This window comes from Schistocerca gregaria, chromosome 7 (genome assembly GCF_023897955.1).
Source record: "Schistocerca gregaria isolate iqSchGreg1 chromosome 7, iqSchGreg1.2, whole genome shotgun sequence".
NCBI lineage: Eukaryota > Metazoa > Arthropoda > Insecta > Orthoptera > Acrididae > Schistocerca > Schistocerca gregaria.
In genome coordinates, this window is record NC_064926.1 from 160,329,242 (window position 1) to 160,349,106 (window position 19,865).

A 19,865-nucleotide genomic window follows, 5' to 3' on the forward strand; every position below is an offset into this window, starting at 1 on the left:
GAACACTTTGAAAGCAAATAAAGAAATTTATAGTTTCAATTTTGTTTATTTTATGGTACCATTAATCAGTCTCCTCTATAACAAAGTGAGTAATGATGAATAGAAGGTTAGAGGAGCTCTATTTAGGTAACTTCGAGTCTTCTAAACAATTTCATTCCATTTTGTATATTCGATGAAGTAGATATAGTGTCGTCCAAGGCAACTTCGTCAGAAACGACTACTGTTGAATCTCAAGCGTCGAGATTACATTTTGTCCGGTTTGTAATTCATTTATAGTGGTGTAAATCATATTAGGCTTGCTTCAGACTGTTCCAAGTCTACTAAAAAAAAATGGCTCTGAGCACTATGGGACTTAACATCTTAGGTCATCAATCCCCTATAACTTAGAACTACTTAAACCTAACTAACCTAAGGACATCACACACTTCCATGCCCGAGGCAGGATTCGAATCTGCGGCCGTAGCAGTCGCGCGGTTCCGGACTGCAGCGCCTAACCCGCGTGCTAGTCTACTGAATTGAGTAATTTAGGGTGTATGATGTACTACGGAAAATCCCATCCGGAAAAATTAAAAGTGATTATTACTGTATGAATTTCTTTTCTCTGTCATTACAGTTAAAAAGATATTATGTCCTTTGTGTGTTACGGGCACAAGATGATGGAAGCATGATATAGATTCTTTCTGTAAACTGTAAAAAATCCCAAGTAAATCCGTTACATAAAAAGAGTAAAAGAACGGACCTGCACAAATGCTAACCAATATCCTTAGGTTCGGTATGCTGCAAAATTCCTGAACATATTCTGTGTCAGAATACAATAAATTTTGTTGAGGTCGAAATCGTATTAGCACGATTTTAAAAGGCATCTCTCGTATGAAGCTCAGCTTGTCCTTTTCTCAAATGATAATGCTAATTATGGATGCAGTGCAACGGGTGGATTCCAATTTCCTAGATTTGTTAAAAGCATTTTACACGGTGCTCCACTGTGAACTATTACGAGCGTATGGAATGGGTTCTCAAATATGTGAGTGGCATAAAGGGTTCTTAAGTAATAGAAGCAAGTGGGCTGTCCTCTACGATGACTGTTCGTCAGCGACAAGAATGTCGTCAGGAATGCCCGAAGGACCGCTGTTATATGTTAAATGCATGAATGATCTGACGGACAGGGAGGAAAGCCGTCGGCGGTTGTTTGCTGATTACGCCGTGGTGTGCGGGAAGTTGTCGAATGAGTGAGTGTGGGAGGACACTAGGTGACTTAGACAAAACTTCTACTTAGTGTGATAAATGGCAGCCAGTTATAAATAAGGAACATTGTAAGGTAATGCGGGTAAGTAGGTAAAGGAAATCCGTGATGTCCGAATTCAGCGTTAGTAATCACATGCTTGAAAGAGTCACGTCGTTTAAATACACAGGTCTGCGACATGAAAAATGTTTCAAATTTATTAAGTGATTCTTATAGTGTTTTCAACACTAATTTCGGGTAAAATAGTGAAACATTCCATCGCGTACAGTTATTTCACAAACTGCTTGTCTTGTTCTAGCTTTTTTCGATATTTCAGCACTTTAGTGAGTTCACAAGACCTCTTCACTCTGTATTGTTCACGTGTTGTTGTTACTAGCGCTTTAAGTAGTGACTGTTTCCTTGTGTTGTGAAGTTGTTTTATTGACAATGGCTACCAAAGGATGTATAAACTCGCCAGGATCCTTCTGCTACATTTATGGTAACAATGCCGTTAAAAAGCGACAAAAAATTTCTCCGATTTTGTTGAAAAAGCATATTTCGCCTATTTCGGTATAAAGCTAGACGATCTAGATAAGCCTTGGGTCCCACACAAAGTTTGTTTAGTGTGTGTTGAAGAACTGAGGCAATGGTTTCAACGTAAAAAACAGTCCTTACGTTTTGGAATACCAATGGTTTGGAGGAAGCCCAAAAATCATAGTGATGACTGCTATTTTTGTTCTTGCAACGTACGAGGATTCAGTTTGAAAAACAAAAAGGATATTACCTACCCTAACATTCAATCAACCATTCGCTCTGTTCCTCATGGACCTGAAGTACCAATACCCTCTCCTCCAGATTCTTTGGATGATATAGGTGATCAAAAACCATTGGCTCAGCAAGGTGATAGTGAAGGAGACAGAGATTGCTACGATCCTGGCACAACCGATCACATTCGATTCTCACAATCTGAACTGAACGATTTAGTTAGAGACCAAGGCCTTTCTAAAGAATCGGCAGAGGTTTCAGGATCCAGATTGAAAGATAAGGGCTCCAGGTTCATTTTTTCTTGGTATCGATCGTGGGAAAGGAGTTTGTATCATTCTTCTCTCAAGAAGGCGACATGGTGTTTTTCAGTGATGTTCCTGGATTTATCGCACGTTTCAAAATAGAATGTGCTCCTGGTGAGTGGAGACTTTTTATTGATTCTTATACAAGAAGCCTTAAAGCAGTACTTCTACACAATGACAATAAGTATGCTTCTATACCAGTTGGACACTCGGTTCACTTAAAAGAATCTTTCGAAAACCTTCAACTGGTTTTAAGCAAACTCTGCTATTGAGACCGCAAATGGACACTATGTGGTGATTTAAAAGTGATTTAAATGCTGCTTGGTCAAAAAAGCCGCTATACAAAGTTCCCTTGCTTTCTCAGTGAATGGGACAGAAACCAACACTACAGATAGGGGTTAAAAATGTTGAGAGTAAAAGCCTTGTTGATCCCAAAAAGGTGCTACTTCCTCCACTTCACATTAAGTAGGGGCTGATGAAACAATTTGTTAAGGCATTGCCAAAGGAAGGGGAGTGTTTCAGATAACTTCGTGGAGAGTATCCTGGTTTATCCGAGGCAAAGGTAAAGCAAGGAATCTTTGTCGGACCATACGTCAGAAAACTAATGACAGATCCCAACTTTGTGGACAAAATGGTACCAAAAGAAAAGTCAGCATGGACATCTTTTAAATTAGTTGTTACCGGTTTCCTAGGAAGCAAAAGAGACTCAGACTACAAGACAATCGTCGCAGACATGCTCGACAACTTTAAGAGGTGGGCTGTAACATGAGCATCAAAGTTCATTTTCTCCAATCACGACTACTTTCCTGCAAACCTTGGTGATGTAAGTGAAGAGCAGGGCGAAAGATTCCACCAAGACATCAAAGAAATGGAAAGAAGACATCAAGGAAGACGGAACGCACACATGATAGTGGACTACTGCAGGATAATAAAAAGAGATGATCTTCAACGAGTCCACAGCCGGAAAAGCTTCGACAGAAAGCAAAAGCATTATTACAAGGACTTATGAGCTTAAATAGGAATGGAAGTGTGCTGGAAATGTAGTTTAGAACATGATTTACAAATAAAATAGTATTTTATGACGTTGAAAAAAATGTGATATATTGCTTAAATTTTCTTATCGTAACCAAAAATACTCCTTTTTTATGATAAAACCTGAATCTGATAGAAAAAAATAGATTGAAGTTTTGAAATCAGCGCTGAAAAGTACATAAAAGTCCTGTGATATCTGGGCGTAACGTTGCAAAGCGATATGAAATGGAACGAGTGTGTGAAGACAGCGGTAGGGAAAGTGAACGATCACTTCAGTACATTGGGGCTATTTTGGGAAAGTAGGTTCATCTGTAAAGGAGACCACATATAGGACGTTGGTGCGATCTTTTCTAGAGAAATGCTCAAGTGTTTGGGATCCGCATCAGACCAGATTAAAGGAAGACATTGAAACTATTCGGAGGCGGGCTGCTAGATTTTTTACCGGTAGTTTCGAAGAACGTGCTGGTATTACGGAGATGTTTGAAGAACTTCAATGGAAATCCCTGAAGGGGAGGGGACGTTCTTTTCAAAGAATGCTATTGAGAAAATTTAGAGGACCGGCATCGATACCGAGTTTAGGGCGATTTTACTGCCACAAACGTACATTTCGCGTAAGGATCATGATACGAGAAATTAGGGCTCATACGAAGTCATATAGACAGTCATGTTTCCCTTGCTCTATTCATGAGTGGGTACTTCCGCCACGCACCATACGGTGACTTACGGAGTTCTTGTGTGGCTGTAGATGGAGAACTGTATAACATGGTGGCTCATTTCTAATGGACCGCTGCAGGAAGCATACCATAACTCCATGCGCTCACAGGAAATCTACCTGATAGGCCACGTGGGACCTTCAGATACATATAACCACGGTGCAGCATGTGCACTACGTATATACCTTGCGAAAGCTGCTACCCACACAGTAAGGCGAGTTCAGGATGCTCTTCAGACTTTTCCAGGGTGGTGGATGGGTCAAGGAGCACTGTTACCGCTACCAACATTCTCGACCTTGCGTTTCTGAAGACTACTGAAGTGCAATTTGAAAAATTAGTTTAATCCCAAAAGAAATAATGTTGGATCGTGATATCCAGGGTCATACCAGAGAAATGGAGCGAATGTGAATAGAAGCTGAACTGGTAATAACAAAGGACAACGGGCTAAAGTGCTTTGCAAACCTGGGGTCCCCAAGACCTACGAGGGCTGGAACTTAAATAATGGCAAATATTTATTTACAGCTCATACAAAATAGATACGTGTTTCAAAGTTGTACTGACCTTCAAAGTAGTAACCAGCTTTGTGTAAAGCCCGTTGCCAGCGATGTGGAAGTCGTAGGATACTCTTAGCAGTGACAGTTGTGTTGGCAGTTCGAGAGGCGTTTCTGAAGACTACTGAAGTGCAATTTGAAAAATTAGTTTAATCCCAAAAGAAATAATGTTGGATCGTGATATCCAGGGTCATACCAGAGAAATGGAGCGAATGTGAATAGAAGCTGAACTGGTAATAACAAAGGACAACGGGCTAAAGTGCTTTGCAAACCTGGGGTCCCCAAGACCTACGAGGGCTGGAACTTAAATAATGGCAAATATTTATTTACAGCTCATACAAAATAGATACGTGTTTCAAAGTTGTACTGACCTTCAAAGTAGTAACCAGCTTTGTGTAAAGCCCGTTGCCAGCGATGTGGAAGTCGTAGGATACTCTTAGCAGTGACAGTTGTGTTGGCAGTTCGAGAGGCGTTTCTGAAGACTACTGAAGTGCAATTTGAAAAATTAGTTTAATCCCAAAAGAAATAATGTTGGATCGTGATATCCAGGGTCATACCAGAGAAATGGAGCGAATGTGAATAGAAGCTGAACTGGTAATAACAAAGGACAACGGGCTAAAGTGCTTTGCAAACCTGGGGTCCCCAAGACCTACGAGGGCTGGAACTTAAATAATGGCAAATATTTATTTACAGCTCATACAAAATAGATACGTGTTTCAAAGTTGTACTGACCTTCAAAGTAGTAACCAGCTTTGTGTAAAGCCCGTTGCCAGCGATGTGGAAGTCGTAGGATACTCTTAGCAGTGACAGTTGTGTTGGCAGTTCGAGAGGCGCGATCTATTGCCCGACGAATTTGTAGCAGCTCTGGAGCGAATGCCATGAAGCGTTTTCTTCAGTTTGGAATCCAAGTTGAACTCACGAGGGCGTAAGTCAGGGAAGTGCAGCAGGTGGTACAGCACTTAGCAGCCCAATCAGTCAAACACATCAGTAACAGCTTACACTGTACGTGCTTGAGCATTGTCCTGATGGTCAGGTCCTGCAGAAAGTGTCATCACTTCTGTCTCTAAGCTGGTCGTAGGTAGTGTTCCAAAAATGAACAGCACAGAGACAGACGTGATGACACATTCTACAAGATCTGACTATCATTTTGAAGGACAATGTTCAGGCACGTACAGTGCAAGCTGTTACTGACTTGTTTGACTGATGGGTCTGCTAAATGCTATACCACCTACTGCACTCCCTGTCTTAAGCCCTCGTAAGTTCAACTTCACGGCATTCGCTTCAGAACTGCTACAAATTTGTCGGGCCACTCGAACTGTCAACACAACTGGCACTGCTAATAGTATACTAAAACTTCCACATTTCTGGCAATGTGTTATGCACAATGTTGGTGACTACTTTGAATGTCAATAAAACTTTAAAACACGTATATATTTTGTACGAGCTGTAAATAAAAAGTTGGCACTCTTAAAGTTTCAACTCTCGTATTTGTGCTGGATGTATATTGAAGGGTCTCTGCATGAGCCTTTTCATGAATTTACCATATCACAAAGCTTCCTTTGTTCGCCTCTGGCACCTCAACTGACGGTGAAAGTGGTCTGTTACCCTAAATGTAAAGAAGAAAAGGAAAAAGACTGAGCAGCTGAGTGCGTTTGTTGTGGCCACACTATACTATCCGTATTTCGTTTTAACATTTCCTTAGGTTGTTCGTACTTGTCGGAGCCCTACACGCATGCTTGACACATTTTAGTGCCATATTTCAATGTATCTATTCCTTCCTCTTCTTTTACAATCAGTTGAATCTATGACTGAGAGTGTGCAAGGATTTCATTTGGGAGCTTAGTAATCAACCACTGTGTCAGAACAGACAGCTGTAGGAAACACGAACCAGGTAGCAAATAGGTTTCTGTTTGCCTTGTACGAACCTTTCGTATAGGTTGGCACGACAGTAGAGGTTCCTCTCACCACTTCCGTTCGTACGGGGAACGGTTTTTGTTTCAGGGCGAATGCACGTGGAGTGCTCCGTGGGACGCGAGACGAGTGAGGCCTACTGGCGGTAAGTGTGCCTTTTCGATGAGAAGTTAATGTTGTGTTTTGTGTAGGTTTTACAAAGCTACTCAAAGTAAACGATTCCTTAAATCGTTCATAGTTTATTATCGAGTGTGACAAATTTTACTAATTCGCGAGTGTTAAATGCCTTAAAATACAGGGAAGGTGTAGGCTATAGTTCAGTTGAACTGTGAATCAAACACGTGGGACCGTGTTGCGTTTATTGTGGTTCAGATCATTTTGTTTAGTATCCCTTTCGTGAGAGTATGTATATTGCGTATGATTTACGTGAGTTTATCACTGAATTTTGTGCAGGTCGTCTCACCTGATAACTTTCTTTGTGAGGACCACGTGGTCGTGTTCTAAAGAGAAAGTCTACAGTGCGAAGGCCACAGTGATCGAAGGCTGTAGAATATCTGAATTAATTGTGATTCTTATTTATGCTTCATTTTATAGTAATTCAGTTTAATAGAAATTTTATTCATTTATCCCGTATGTTAAAATCAAGGGAACAGCCCCTCTTGCTACCCACGTGTGCTATGGTGAAGGTTTTTATTTCTTTTCGACCCAGTTAGTCTCTCAAGTGCATGTGAGTGTAAGTGTTTATGAGTAAACCATCCTTTGATCATTCCTCTTCCATAGATTATCGACCTTGCAGGGGACTACAAATTACAGTTCTAGGTTAAATTAATATGCAGCGTAATAGACTACAGGCAATATTACTCATTATACATATTCATGGGTGTAATTAAATTTACTGATCTAATAAAAGTTCCTTCGCCAGAATTTTTGTTTGCCCTATCACTGCTAAAAATCCATGCTTCATCCAGCTCTGATGTACGGAACATCCTAGTGCATTTCGTTTGCGCGACAGTTGTATTGAGGCCATACTTTACTCCCCATATTCATATTAATTGTAAAGACACCCCTTAATTGTAAACATGCCTCTCAATACCTTTATTCTTGATTTCTAAGAGATTAAGTAGTTACATTGATGGAAAGGGACAGTGTTACACCATGAAGCCGTTGAGCGAACGCTGCCAAGTTGTACTCCAGTATTCCCATGCTAGTGGAACATGCTGATTAACATTTAATCATGTGGGCACCTTTTTTTCAACATTTTCAGTGCAGATAAAAGCCATAACTATAGATGAAAGTTGAAGACTGTCTGGCGTGTCTAACGTTACTGGAACATGTCAGAAAGAGATCATGACAAAATAATGATTCAAACGGCTCTGAGTACTATGGGACTTAACATCTGAGGTCATCAGTTCCCTAGAACTTAGAACTACTTAAACCTGACTATCCGCAGGACATCACACACATCCAAGCCCGAGGCAGGATTCAAAACTGCGACCGTACCGGTCGCTCGGAGATCATGACAGATACCCAGTGGTTGTACACGAGCAGGTTATCTCCATATTTCGAGCTTTAAGAAATATTGAACCATTGCCATGAGCGACTTATGTGTCGAGACGAGAGAATTGTATGAAAGCAAGTCCGAAAGAACAGAAACCACAAATTCAAACAACCTTCAGCGCAGATGCATATTTATATTCGACCTCCAGCAACAATCTAAAATCAGCGAGCATGGAGGACATGGACGTCGACCGCTTACAGGTGGCTCTAGGCGGGAGTGTTGGTTAGAGAGCCTGTATAGGGAGAGAGTGGCCAACCGGACGATACGGCGGCCATTTTTCTGCCAATCTGCAGGCGGGACTTCTGAATTGCCAGTAGTGGAGTATTCGCTCACCGAATCAAAAGCACAAGACAATATGACGAAATCATTCGTTAAATGCCTTTCTTTACAGCTATAATATACTCATAGTAGCCTACTACGTACAGCACAGGAAAATTTGATACAGTGGCTGTAAAAATTATTCGTTACTTGCATTTATCTCCTTTAAAGTTCGTTTACTAGACATATTGCTATGAAAGTAACGTAAATATAAAAATAGAGTGTATAGCATTTGTTTTGTAATGGAAGTGCAATTCCGCTAATGGTTTAACGTACCTGTATTACGTCAGATGAATGAAAGTCCTAAGCAGTTGTTTACTTGTGACATGCAAAAAGTGTAAGACGTATTAGTACTTCCTTGCCACGTTTTCACCCTTTTTGCATGTCACAAGTAAATAACTGCTTACGACTTTCGTTCACATATATACTGAATACCGCTCGTAGATAACAAAAGAAAAAGATTACAAAAATCAGGTAATGTTAAATGTAGGCTACTGTAATAACGACCAAATATAACAAGAAAACTACCGTATCCCTTCTACCCACAGTAAGTAGGCGTGTTAAAAACTGTCTTCAAGAGTACCTACAATTACTTACTATGAATAACGTTTCAGCAACCACGACAACTGCGGAAAACGTGCTTACAACTTGCCTGCGTCCCCAGTCAGGCAATAATACTGAAACCAAAATAATGCCCAGTGTTCTGATTCTGAACTAAATAAAGTTTGACGCTATGAAGTCGAATGAGCATGGCACAACAATTACAGGAACAGACATTGGCTTCATAAATGCTTGTGATGTTACATGCGAAATCAACCTTCGCCTCTATTGGAACAACCAAATGCAGCACAACCTGGCATCGCTTACGAACGTCTGCAGAACGAATTACAGATGTCAAAAACAATACTGCACAATTACTAACGTGTTTACTTCAAACATGTAGGCCTACCGACTTCATCACAAAACGCTAATTACGCACTAAAAACGATATACAACTAACTCCAACATGTATGCAGAACGCATAACAAGTCTCTCAATAATTCAAATACCTTTTAATCGTTTCCAAAAGTCCTCTGAACTTCAATTCAACTCAAAAGCACGGCGAACATAGGAAGCGCGAGAGTCGTTTAGCAGAACAATAGCGCCAAAGCTAATCAACCAATCACGGGCAACTTCACCTATGGCCACTCTCTCTGTATACAGGCTCTCTAGTGTTGGTCAGCTGGGGAAAGTGCCGAGATAGTCCATGAACACTGTGTCCGAGTGGCGCAGTGGCTAACGTAACTGCCTAGTATGCAGGTGATTCCAGACTCGAATCATGGTCCAGCACACATTTTCACTCATCGGCACTGATTCCGGCCAAAATCCCGATGCAGCTGGTATCATTAGTTTTCCTTTCCTTTCCTTACCATCTCGGGAATCTGAATGCCTAGAGGGTAGCCTACACCGGTTTAGCTGGTTTTCGAGCGAGCAGATGGGAGCGTATGGTACCCGCGCCCTACAGAGCAGTGATGCAGTGAGGATCATCTGACCAGACTGTTGTAACACTTTCCATCTTCTACTTGTGTAGTCCTGTCTTCCTCAGTTGCGTGTAATATAACGGTATATTGGTAATTTTTACTTACTGACCGTCTGACAGCAACTGAATAAAACACAATTTTAGTGCCATACGCGTTTCGCCTTTATTTTCTTCAAGGCATCGTCAATGGCTTGGAATATGTACATATGTTAGCTATTTAATTTACATTTTCGTCACTGTGCCCACTGAAACATATGACTGTAAAATAAGTAGAATGCCTGGTTAGATGTAAGAGAGGGCCTGATGGCCCTAATCTTGCCAGGTTAAATAAATAAATAAATAAATAAATATAGGTTATAAACAGTTCTGGTGGCTGGTATTTCCTATTAAGTAGTAATGTTTTTAACTGTACTTACAGGTTGAGTTGACAATTTCTTACATATTACGCTCCTGTTGCATTTTTGGTGTTGTTCTTCGTAATATGAATGCCAATTTGCTGTTTCTTCCCCACATTCTGCAGCACTATGAACTGAACGCTTGTTTCAATGCAACGTTTTTGTTTCTGTTGCCGACTGTCAAATGTTCCTGCCAAAGATCGAATGTTATTGCCAAACTTTCGAGTGTAATTATTGAAATATCTGTGATCTGTTCGTGTATGCATATGTGTGTACGTTTGTGTTTGTGTGTGTGTGTGTGTTTTGTTGTGATGTAATTTTTTGTTCTGTGTGTGTGTGTGTGTGTGTGTGTGTGTGTGTGTGTGTGTGTGTGTGTGTGTAGAGTTTTTTTTGTTTGATATTATCATTTCCTTTATTAAGTAGGGAGCCTGTGCTTATGTGTGTTTGTTCATTTATCACATGTTTGTTTTCTGCTATGGCTTTCCGGATGTGAAAGTTTTCTTGCGTTTGTATAAGATGTTTGTCATGGTTGCTTATTGTCATTATTTTCATTTCTTGTTCCATGTTTGTAGGATGATGTTTATGGTGTTTTAAATGCTCTGCAAACGTGAAATGATTTGTGTCATGCTGTGTGATGTATTGCAGTATACATATGCATGACATGCAGGAATTTTGAAACAAGATACAAAGAACAAATCAGATGTTAGAAGTATGAAAAAAACCATTGCACATTTGCAGAGCATTTGAAACACCATAACCATCATCCTCCAAACATCTGGACACACACACACACACACACACACACACACACACACACAGAGAGAGAGAGAGAGAGAGAGAGAGAGAGAGAGAGAGAGAGAGACAAACGCACACACTAACAGATCACAGATACTTCAATAATTACACTCGAAAGTTTGGCAATGACATTCGGTCTTTGGCAGGAACATTTGGCAGTCGGCAATAGAAACCAAAACATTACATTGAACAAGCGTTCAGTTCATAGTGCTGTGGAATGTGGGAAAAATTGGCATTCATAATAAGAAGAACAACACCAAAAATGCAAGAGGAGCGTTAATATGTAAGAAATTGTCAACGCAACCTGTAAGTACAGTTAAAAAAATAACTACTTAAAAGGAAATACCAGCCACCAGAACTATTTAAAACCGATAGGCACACGACAAAAATGTAAATTAAATAGCTAACATATGTACATATTGCAGGCCACTGAATGTAGAAAATAAAGGCGAAACGCGTATGGCACTAAAATTATGTTTTATTCAACTGCTGTCAGACAGTCCATACGTAAAAATTATCAATATACCGTAATAACACCTTCCAGTTCCGTCAGTGTAAGAAGGAAAGACCGCGTGCAGCGGCGCAGGCCTTACCGGTGTACTGGTGCTCGATGGCCTTGATCTGCTCGTCGGTGAAGGCCCAGTGGTGCGCGAGGCGCTTCCACTCTCCCGGAGCCAGCTGCTTGTAGGCCACCTTCCAGAGGACGGCGCGCAGGCGCTCGTTGCCCGTCGCGGCCTCCTCGCGGCTCAGCTGCCAGCGCCGCCGGCCGCGCCCCCCTCTCTCCGCGCCCTCGCCGTCCTCGTCGGCCGCGTCCTGTGCAACACGGCCACACTCGTTCCTCTCACTCGCCCATCGCAACGGGTAAGGCGGCTGCTGACAGTCGGGAGTATCACATTGCTTGACAACAACTGACACTTGCTGAGAAATAACGTTCTTGCTGTGGAACAACCAGACAATTACTATGGAGCACCTTGAGGCGTGGGAAAAATTGTTGTTTTGAAGAGTGTGCTCCAGCGCTTAGTGTGAAGTAGTCGCCCTCCGTTTTTGGCGGTGGCGCCGCTGTGGCAAGAGCATCTTTGGTGTCTCTCTCTGTTGGGAAAGGGGAAAGGTTGCCTGTTCACGTGTATTTAAGGGGCGCTTTGAGCTCGCCAGCGGCCGCGCCTGTATTCCCATGTCCCACCTGCTCTCCATCTCTCCACCCTCCTTACCCTCTCCCAAGGTGGCTTCCGCCAGCTCCCCCTCCCTGATGATGCCCTCCTCCCCTCTATCTACCCCTCCTACCAACTTTGATCTTCCCTCTCTTCCTGTGTATGTTCCTTCCGGTACCCTCCCCCCCTTCTCCCCCCCTTCTCTCCCCTCCCTCTCTCCCCACTCCTCCCCTGGGCTTCCCCTCCAGCCCTTCCTCCATCTTCTACTTCCATCTCCTCCGCCATTGGCATCCTTGCTCACTCCTCTCCCTCCCACTCCCCCTTCTTCCCCTCTTGGCAAGTCCCCAGACTCGTACACGCTCTGTGGACATTCGCGCGCCAGAGATCATACCCATCAGTTTCGCATGAGTGTGCCGTCGTTTTGTCTTTTTAGTGTCCGCCGTCACGCTCATACGTTCACCTGTGCCGTCGGATTCCTCAGTGTTATGTGCGCCGTGTGAACATGTTTTCATTGTCGTTATCGTCGAGCGTGAACGGCTCTGTGTTTTTTTGTATTTCTGTGTCCACTACTTTTTGCCTGTCACTATGTTTACTCTGGATCTCCATTCTGTCTTATATCATTGTCAACTCTATGGCTGAAGAGCGGTGTAGCATGCCGCTGACAGCCTACCTGATTGTACAGGTATGAAAATAACAATAAAGAAATAAAAACTCGCCAGCGGATCAATTGGTCAGCTGGGTCAGTCTGGGGCAATCGGTGTCTGTCTGTCGTCCGGAGTGCTGCTCGAGTTTCTTCAGGCAGTGGTCATTGACGGTTGTATCGATGGGCTGGTCGGTCGCGCACTGGCACATATGATGACTTGTCCGTCTTGAGCGTCGGCGCATGTGAGGTCGCCACGTCAGTCCAGTGGGCCTCGCAGTATAGCGAGGGGTAGTGGCTTCGCAGCCGACACGAGAGCAACAGGAGTCAACCCACGACATCGGTCTGGCCGGCGCGAGCTGCGACAACGTGAGACGGGAGATAGGCGCGCCTTCCTGCGCCTGTTGAAGCGGCTGGCAGTGGACGGTTCGGGAGAGCGTTTTGGGCGTGCTGCGCCAGGTCTACGCCAGACATCGCAGTTTATTAGAAATTAAGTGATTCGTGATACGTTGTTTCATTTACTTGTTAAATTCTATTTGTTTTCTTGGTCAGTCTCTCGTCCCCAGCTCGCTGCTCTGTCTCTCGTCCGCATTTGTTAGGCAGTTAGTGTCTGTCTGTCTGTCTGTCGGTATGCCGTACGATAATAGCTGCCTCTGTCATGTTTGTCGGATTCGGTGTTAACGAATTTATTGCTTAAGGTGTAAAGGCTAAATTCCTTAAATATGTTTTTATCTTGCCTATCATCTTGAGAGGCAGTATATGTGTAATGTAGAGCATGTTAGTATATTTTATGTAAGACTGCATTTCATGGGTTTTTATTTAAATGGTCATTTTAGTATGTAAAGTTGCCACCCTTCCATTGTAACAATTTTTTTTAATCATGTTGCACCTTTGGTGGCAAGTTATTTTTTTAATGTTAGTGTTTTGTACCATTTCCATCCCTCATATGGGGTGCATGTGCTTGTATGAGTTGGTAAAATTTTTAGTTCAAAGTAGAATGGTGTGTTGCAGATTTGCACCAGTGTAGTCTTTCAGATGTTGTGAGCGGTCGTGACTACGGCCGTGTCAAAAGGTAGCGACAAGGTTTTCAGCCCGAAAGCTCAGACTATCAAAATTGGTTCTTTCTGCCTCTGAATAAATTGTAAATTGATAATTACAGGGTGCTTTCTGATTATAATTTTAAATCTGTTTCAAAAAAAGGGGACTTTAAGGAATAAAATTTCCATTTGTTGAAAAAAATTTGTTTTCGTGAGTTACCCACTGGCAACTACTTCCACGCTCACATAGCGTGATTAAATGTCTTAATGTTCTTGATGAATCGCTAGTAAATAAAGAAAATTCTTAAGAAAAGGTTTTGAAAGTAAACCCACGATTCACACCTGACCAATGATAGTAAAAGGAACTGTAGCAGGCAGGATTAAATGCAGCAAAGCCTTTGCACGAAAGCTCTATATGGATTCGACTGATTACGCGGCACGACATTTGATAAAGGTTGTTGTGGAACCGACTACTGCGACATTCCGCATGGTACGACATTTCTGCAAGACATCTGAGTGCTCACGACCGTGTAAGTGCAGTTGGACCGCTAGAACGCGGTCAAAGAGTCATTACTATTGCCACGCTATGGAAGTTTGGAACAGTGGCATCTCGTGACTAAAAAAGACCGCTGAAGCTCTAAGTACTACGTGGAAGGATGTCGGTGATAGATGACGGGCCGCCACACTGCACGAGGATCCATACGTAGCCCTAGTGGCAAAAAGGAACAGATATCTGACTACCAAACAGGGCCTGGAACTGCTACCGGTGCTCGTACCTCTGCTAGAACTACACTGCTGTTCATTAACATTGCTACATCAAGAAGAAATGCAGATGATAAACAGGTGTTCATTGGACAAATACATTATACTAGACCGGACATGTGGTTACATTTTCACGCAATTTGGGTGCACAGATCCTGAGAAATCAGGACCCAGATCAACCACCTCTGACCGTAATAACGGCCTTGATACGCCTGGACATTGAGTCCAAGAGAGCTTGGATGGCGTGTACAGGTACATCTGCCCATGCAGCTTCAACATGATACCACAGTTCATCAACAGTTGTGACTGGCATATTGTGACGATCCAGTTGCTCGGTCACCATTGACCAGACGTTTTCAGTTGGTTAGAGATCTGGAGAAGGTGCTGGCCAGGGCAGCAGACGAACATTTTCTGTATCCAGAAAGGCCCGTACAGGACTTGCAACATTCAGTCGTGCATTATCCTGCAGAAATGAAGGGTCTCGAAGGGATCGGATGATGGTAGAGCCACGGGTCGTAACACATCTGAAATGTAACGTCCACTGTTCAAAGTGTCGTCAATGTGATCAAGAGGTGACCGAGACGTGTAACCAATGCCACCCCCTACCATCACGCCGGGCGATACGCCAGTATAGCGATGACGAATACACACTTCCACTACGCGTTCACTGCGATGTCGCCAAACACGGACGCGACCATCATGATTCTGTAAACAGAACCTGGATTCATCAGAAATAATGAGTATACAATCGCAGGCGTTCCTGTCTGTGATGCAGCGTCAAGGGTAACCGCAGCCACGGTCTCCGAGCTGATAGTCCGTGTGGCTGCAAACGTTTTCGAACTGTTCGTGCAGATGGTTGTTGTCTTACGAAAGTCGCCATCTGTTGACTCAGGGATCGAGACGTGGCTGCACGATCCGTTACAGCCAACGGATAAGATGCCTGTCATCTCGACTGCTAGTGATACGAGGCAGTTAGGATCCAGCACGGAAAGCCATATTACCTTCCTGAACCCAGCGATTCCATATTATGCTAACAGTCATTGGATCTTGAACAACGCGAGCAGCAATGTCGCGACAGGATAGACCGCAATCGTGATAGGCTCCAATCCGACCATGATCAAAGTCGGAAACGTGATGGTACGCATTTCTCCCGCTTACACGAGGCATCACAACAAAGTTTCACCAGGTAACGCCAGTCAACTGCTGTTGGTGCATGAGAAATCGGTTGGACACTTTCCTCATGTCAGCTCGTTGCATGTGTCGCCACCGGTGCCAACCAATGTTCTGAAAGGCTAATCATTTGTATATCGCATTTTCTTCCTGTCGGTTAAATTTCGCGTCTGGAACACGTCATCACGTGGTATAGCAATTTTAATGGCTAGTAATGTATTTCGGGGCGATTAAATCAGGTAAGTTTGTATGCTCGGAAGCTTGTTAAATACTTGGCTAGTGTAGTGAACGCACTGATTGGTGTGAACAATGGAGATCCAGAGTGATGTAAATGGAAATGAGCGTTGGGCGTCATTGGCCTGGAGGCCCCTTGCTGGGCAGGTCCGGCCATCTTGGTGCAGGTCTTATTACATTCGATGCCACATTGGGCGACACAGTCCATGAGCAGAGAAAATCCCCGACCCAGCCGGGAATCGAACTGGGCCGGTAGAACCGCAATCCGTCACGCTGACCACTCAGCTATCGGGGCAGACCCACCCAAAGTGATGTTCTCCGACGAATCCTGTTTCATTGCGACAGGTGATTCTGGCCACCAGTTAGTGTGGAGAGGCAGTTGAACACGTTACATAGCACAGAATACTCATGATCGTCATTGATACTGCCTAAGCGTTATGGTGTAGTCAGGCATTATGCACAAAGACCGAATACTGCTGCATCTTTTCCGCAAGGTACTGATACGTCGCACTGGTATTGCAGGGAGATTATTCGGATCATGTTGCGGGTGCAGTAGGTCCCGACTTTCTCTTTATGGACGACAATGCCAGCGCAGACAGAACCAGTGAGGTGTCACACACAGTGGAAAGTGAAGGTATTGAACGTTTGGAATGGCCTGGGTACTCCTCGGGCGTTAACCCTATAGGGAATGCTTTGGATACTTTTGGAAGAACTGTTTATCAAAGAACACCGCCCCTCTGAACTGCGAAAGTGCTGAAAACCGCTTTGGGAGAGGGGTGGGAGAGAATCCCCCAGGGACTCCTCAACAGTTTAGTAGCCTGCATGTATATTAGATGCAAAATAAACGTTAGAGCTCGAGGAAGGTATTTTTCTTACTGACAGTCCGATATCATCTTTTATGTTGGGTATCTGACCTGTGTCAAACATGAGCGTTATTTATTTCCGTTGTGCTGCATTCCTCCATGTGTTCAAATCTGTATTATTTTTCATTATAAACGCACTATTTCAACTCTATTACATATGTGCAATGTTTCAGTGTCGTTCACCATTACCTGCGATTATTTCTGTCCAACAGTTTTAATATGTCGTGGTTGTGAAATACTGCCAGGAATTACCTACAGAAGTATGGAAAGACGCAGCAGTTGATTTCAGGGAAGATCGGTTGTGGCTCTGGAAAATTGTTGGAACACGTGAGGCAGTGCTAACACTAAGGCTTATTCTAGAAGATAGACTGAAGCAGGGAAAATTCAGATCTATTGCATCTGTAGATAATTTGATAATGTTGGCTGGAATAACTTTCTAATTCTGAATGTAGAAGTGACAAATAACGAGAAACCAAAAGTTATCTACAAGTTGTGCACGATCCACACTACAGTTAGGAAGATAAAAGGAGACCGTAATTGAGAAAGGAATGACCCAGGGCTGTAGGCTATACCTGATGGTATTATTTCTGTATACCGTGTGTCTCAGGAGAAATTTTAAGCATTCGGGGATCTGGCAGGTACGATCACTCGATGTATAAAAGTACAGTAAACATGGGTTGAAATAGGTACCTTAAGAGCTAAGGGGAGTCCTTTATCTCCGATATTGTGAAACAAATGTCTTCTACTGCAAGCTCTTTGCTTCCTATATTTTGGGAGGTGGTAGGTAGTATTAGCTATGGGAAAAATCGGTCTGTTAAAACCGATACCGTTCTTTTAGTTATGCATAACCCTGCATTTTTCGGTATTTGTCTAGTCTCAGTTATAACGGTAGTTTGTAATTTTTTGCTAATAAACGAGTAAAAACTGAAATATCACTTATCCGTAGCAGCATTGCAAACATTTTTCATTTTTAAATCAATCTTTTTAAAAAGGAGTAATTTGTATTTGTAAAATTTGCAGTGGTTTGAAATATTGAGTTGTATTAGAAATTGGGAAATGCAATCAGTGATATTTTTAATGCCGACGAAACGAACGCCAAAGACATCCCATAAGAACTGGTACAGTATTGCTGAGACTGTAATGAACCTGTTGCCGTATTCGTGGGCAAGGTACAGGTTTACGCGCATTATGCAAGACGTGCCCCCACCTGTTTTATTTGGTAGTTTCTCGCTGTCATCGCCGGGCATCGGTTGTATTGCAGAATGGCACCAACTCTAGTCTGGAAATATTTTGAAGTAGTGACATAGCAGTGAAGTACAATGCGTTATCTGTTTTACAAAGTGAAAGATTTTTCTGTCATTTCTATGAAATAATAAAAGAGTAAGAGAATTGTGGTAACAGTAATAAATTAAAAACCAACAACAAATCATCCATACTATACATTAAAAACAGAAAGTAGCTCATCTGTTGCATGTCTCTACACAACATGCCTTTACCTGCCTGTAGCTCGTACAAAGAGACAAATTAATACGAAAAAAAGTTCGTCATGTCAGTTTTCACTCTTAACCACTGGCTATTCGTAATGCGCAAACAATGGTACGATCGCCGACAACAACAGGAGTTTTGAGCAGAATTTAAACAAATATTACAGTCAGTAGGTAATGTTTTGTATTATTCAAGATCGTATCACTTTTAGAGGTAAGCAGCGAACGTTCGACGGTGTAGGCTTTCTTTTAATTGCTCATTTGCCTTAGTATTTTGAGTCTACGTATCTTGAAACAGAGAGTGAAAACTGTAGTGTTTGTTCGACTTATAGGTTTATAACAGGAAATTATAGGAATAAAAAACCGGCAAACGGTTATTTCAAATAGCGGTTAAACTGAGCGATTTTAACAGCCAGGTTAAACTGGCGTGGAGAAAAGCTGGTATAATCGAAAATCGGCAGTTTCAGCGATAATTGACATCAGTAGGTGGTATGGACCAAAATAAGTAAAAAAAGCCCACTAAACATGGGTTCTAAATTGTATGTCCAAAGAGCTACAAGCAGTTGCTCATCTTTGCTACTGTCCATCACATCTCTTCTACTGAACAAGATCTCAGAGCTCTTAAGGCATGCATGTTGCAGTCCATGTTTAGTACACTTTTGTGCTTTGAATGATTGTTCTTGTCATATCCCTCAATATTGACCATTCCTCCTGGAACATCATATATTGGGCAAACAGTAAAGGAAACTAAGGAGAAATTTGCAGAGTGATAGAGTTCAAGAAGAAAAGATTTAAAAAATTAAGGTTTTCCGATTACTACATTATTCTTTGAAATTCACTAGAACATCTAGTTAATGTGTGGGTTAATGTTTCAAAAGGTGTCTTGGTATAAATATCAAACAAAGTAAAACAATAAGAAATAGAATGTAGTCGAATTAAACGAGACTATTCTGAGAATATTAGGTTAGAGTTGAGATACTAAAAGCAGGAGATGATCTTGGCATTTGAGCACGAAACTATCTGACTATTGTTGGTATGGAGAGTGTGTGGAGAGCTGAATTAAAAACCGGCCTTCGAACTGCAGACCGCGACAATAACAGAACACGTGCTAAACACTACACTTACATTCACTGCTCGTAACTCCACTACAGGATGGAGTTGGTCATTATCATAACCTCTAATTAGCAAAGGAAGAAAAGAATTTTTCAGAAACAAAGATGGAATATGAATAAGTTTTAGGAAGTCTCTTATGGAGGCATGTGCACAGCGGACGTGGACAGCAAACAGTTCAGGCAAGTCGAGAATATAAGCTTTTGTAATCTGGTCCTATGGAAGAGTGTTGAAGATTACATGAGTAGATAGAGTAACTAATGAAGAGGTGCTAAATCGAATGGCGGAGAAAAGAAATGTGTGGCACTATTTGAGTAAAAGATGGGATCAGTTGACAGA

At 42.4% G+C, this 19,865-nt stretch overlaps 1 protein-coding gene across 6 annotated transcripts in view; it reads right to left on the reverse strand.

Annotated features, from left to right (window-relative positions):
• LOC126281896 (ankyrin repeat and death domain-containing protein 1A-like) overlaps positions 1 to 19,865 on the reverse strand; it is a 713,288-nt gene that overhangs the window by 38,732 nt on the left and 654,691 nt on the right. For 4 of the 6 annotated variants that reach the window (XM_049981216.1, XM_049981218.1, XM_049981217.1 and 1 more), the window contains one exon: positions 11,672 to 11,891. In XM_049981216.1, the coding sequence (XP_049837173.1) occupies positions 11,672 to 11,891 (220 nt within the window). Of the gene's footprint in view, positions 1 to 11,671; positions 11,892 to 18,139; positions 18,212 to 19,865 lie in introns of all 6 variants that reach the window. The other 2 variants (XM_049981214.1, XM_049981215.1) reach the window with 1 other exon arrangement.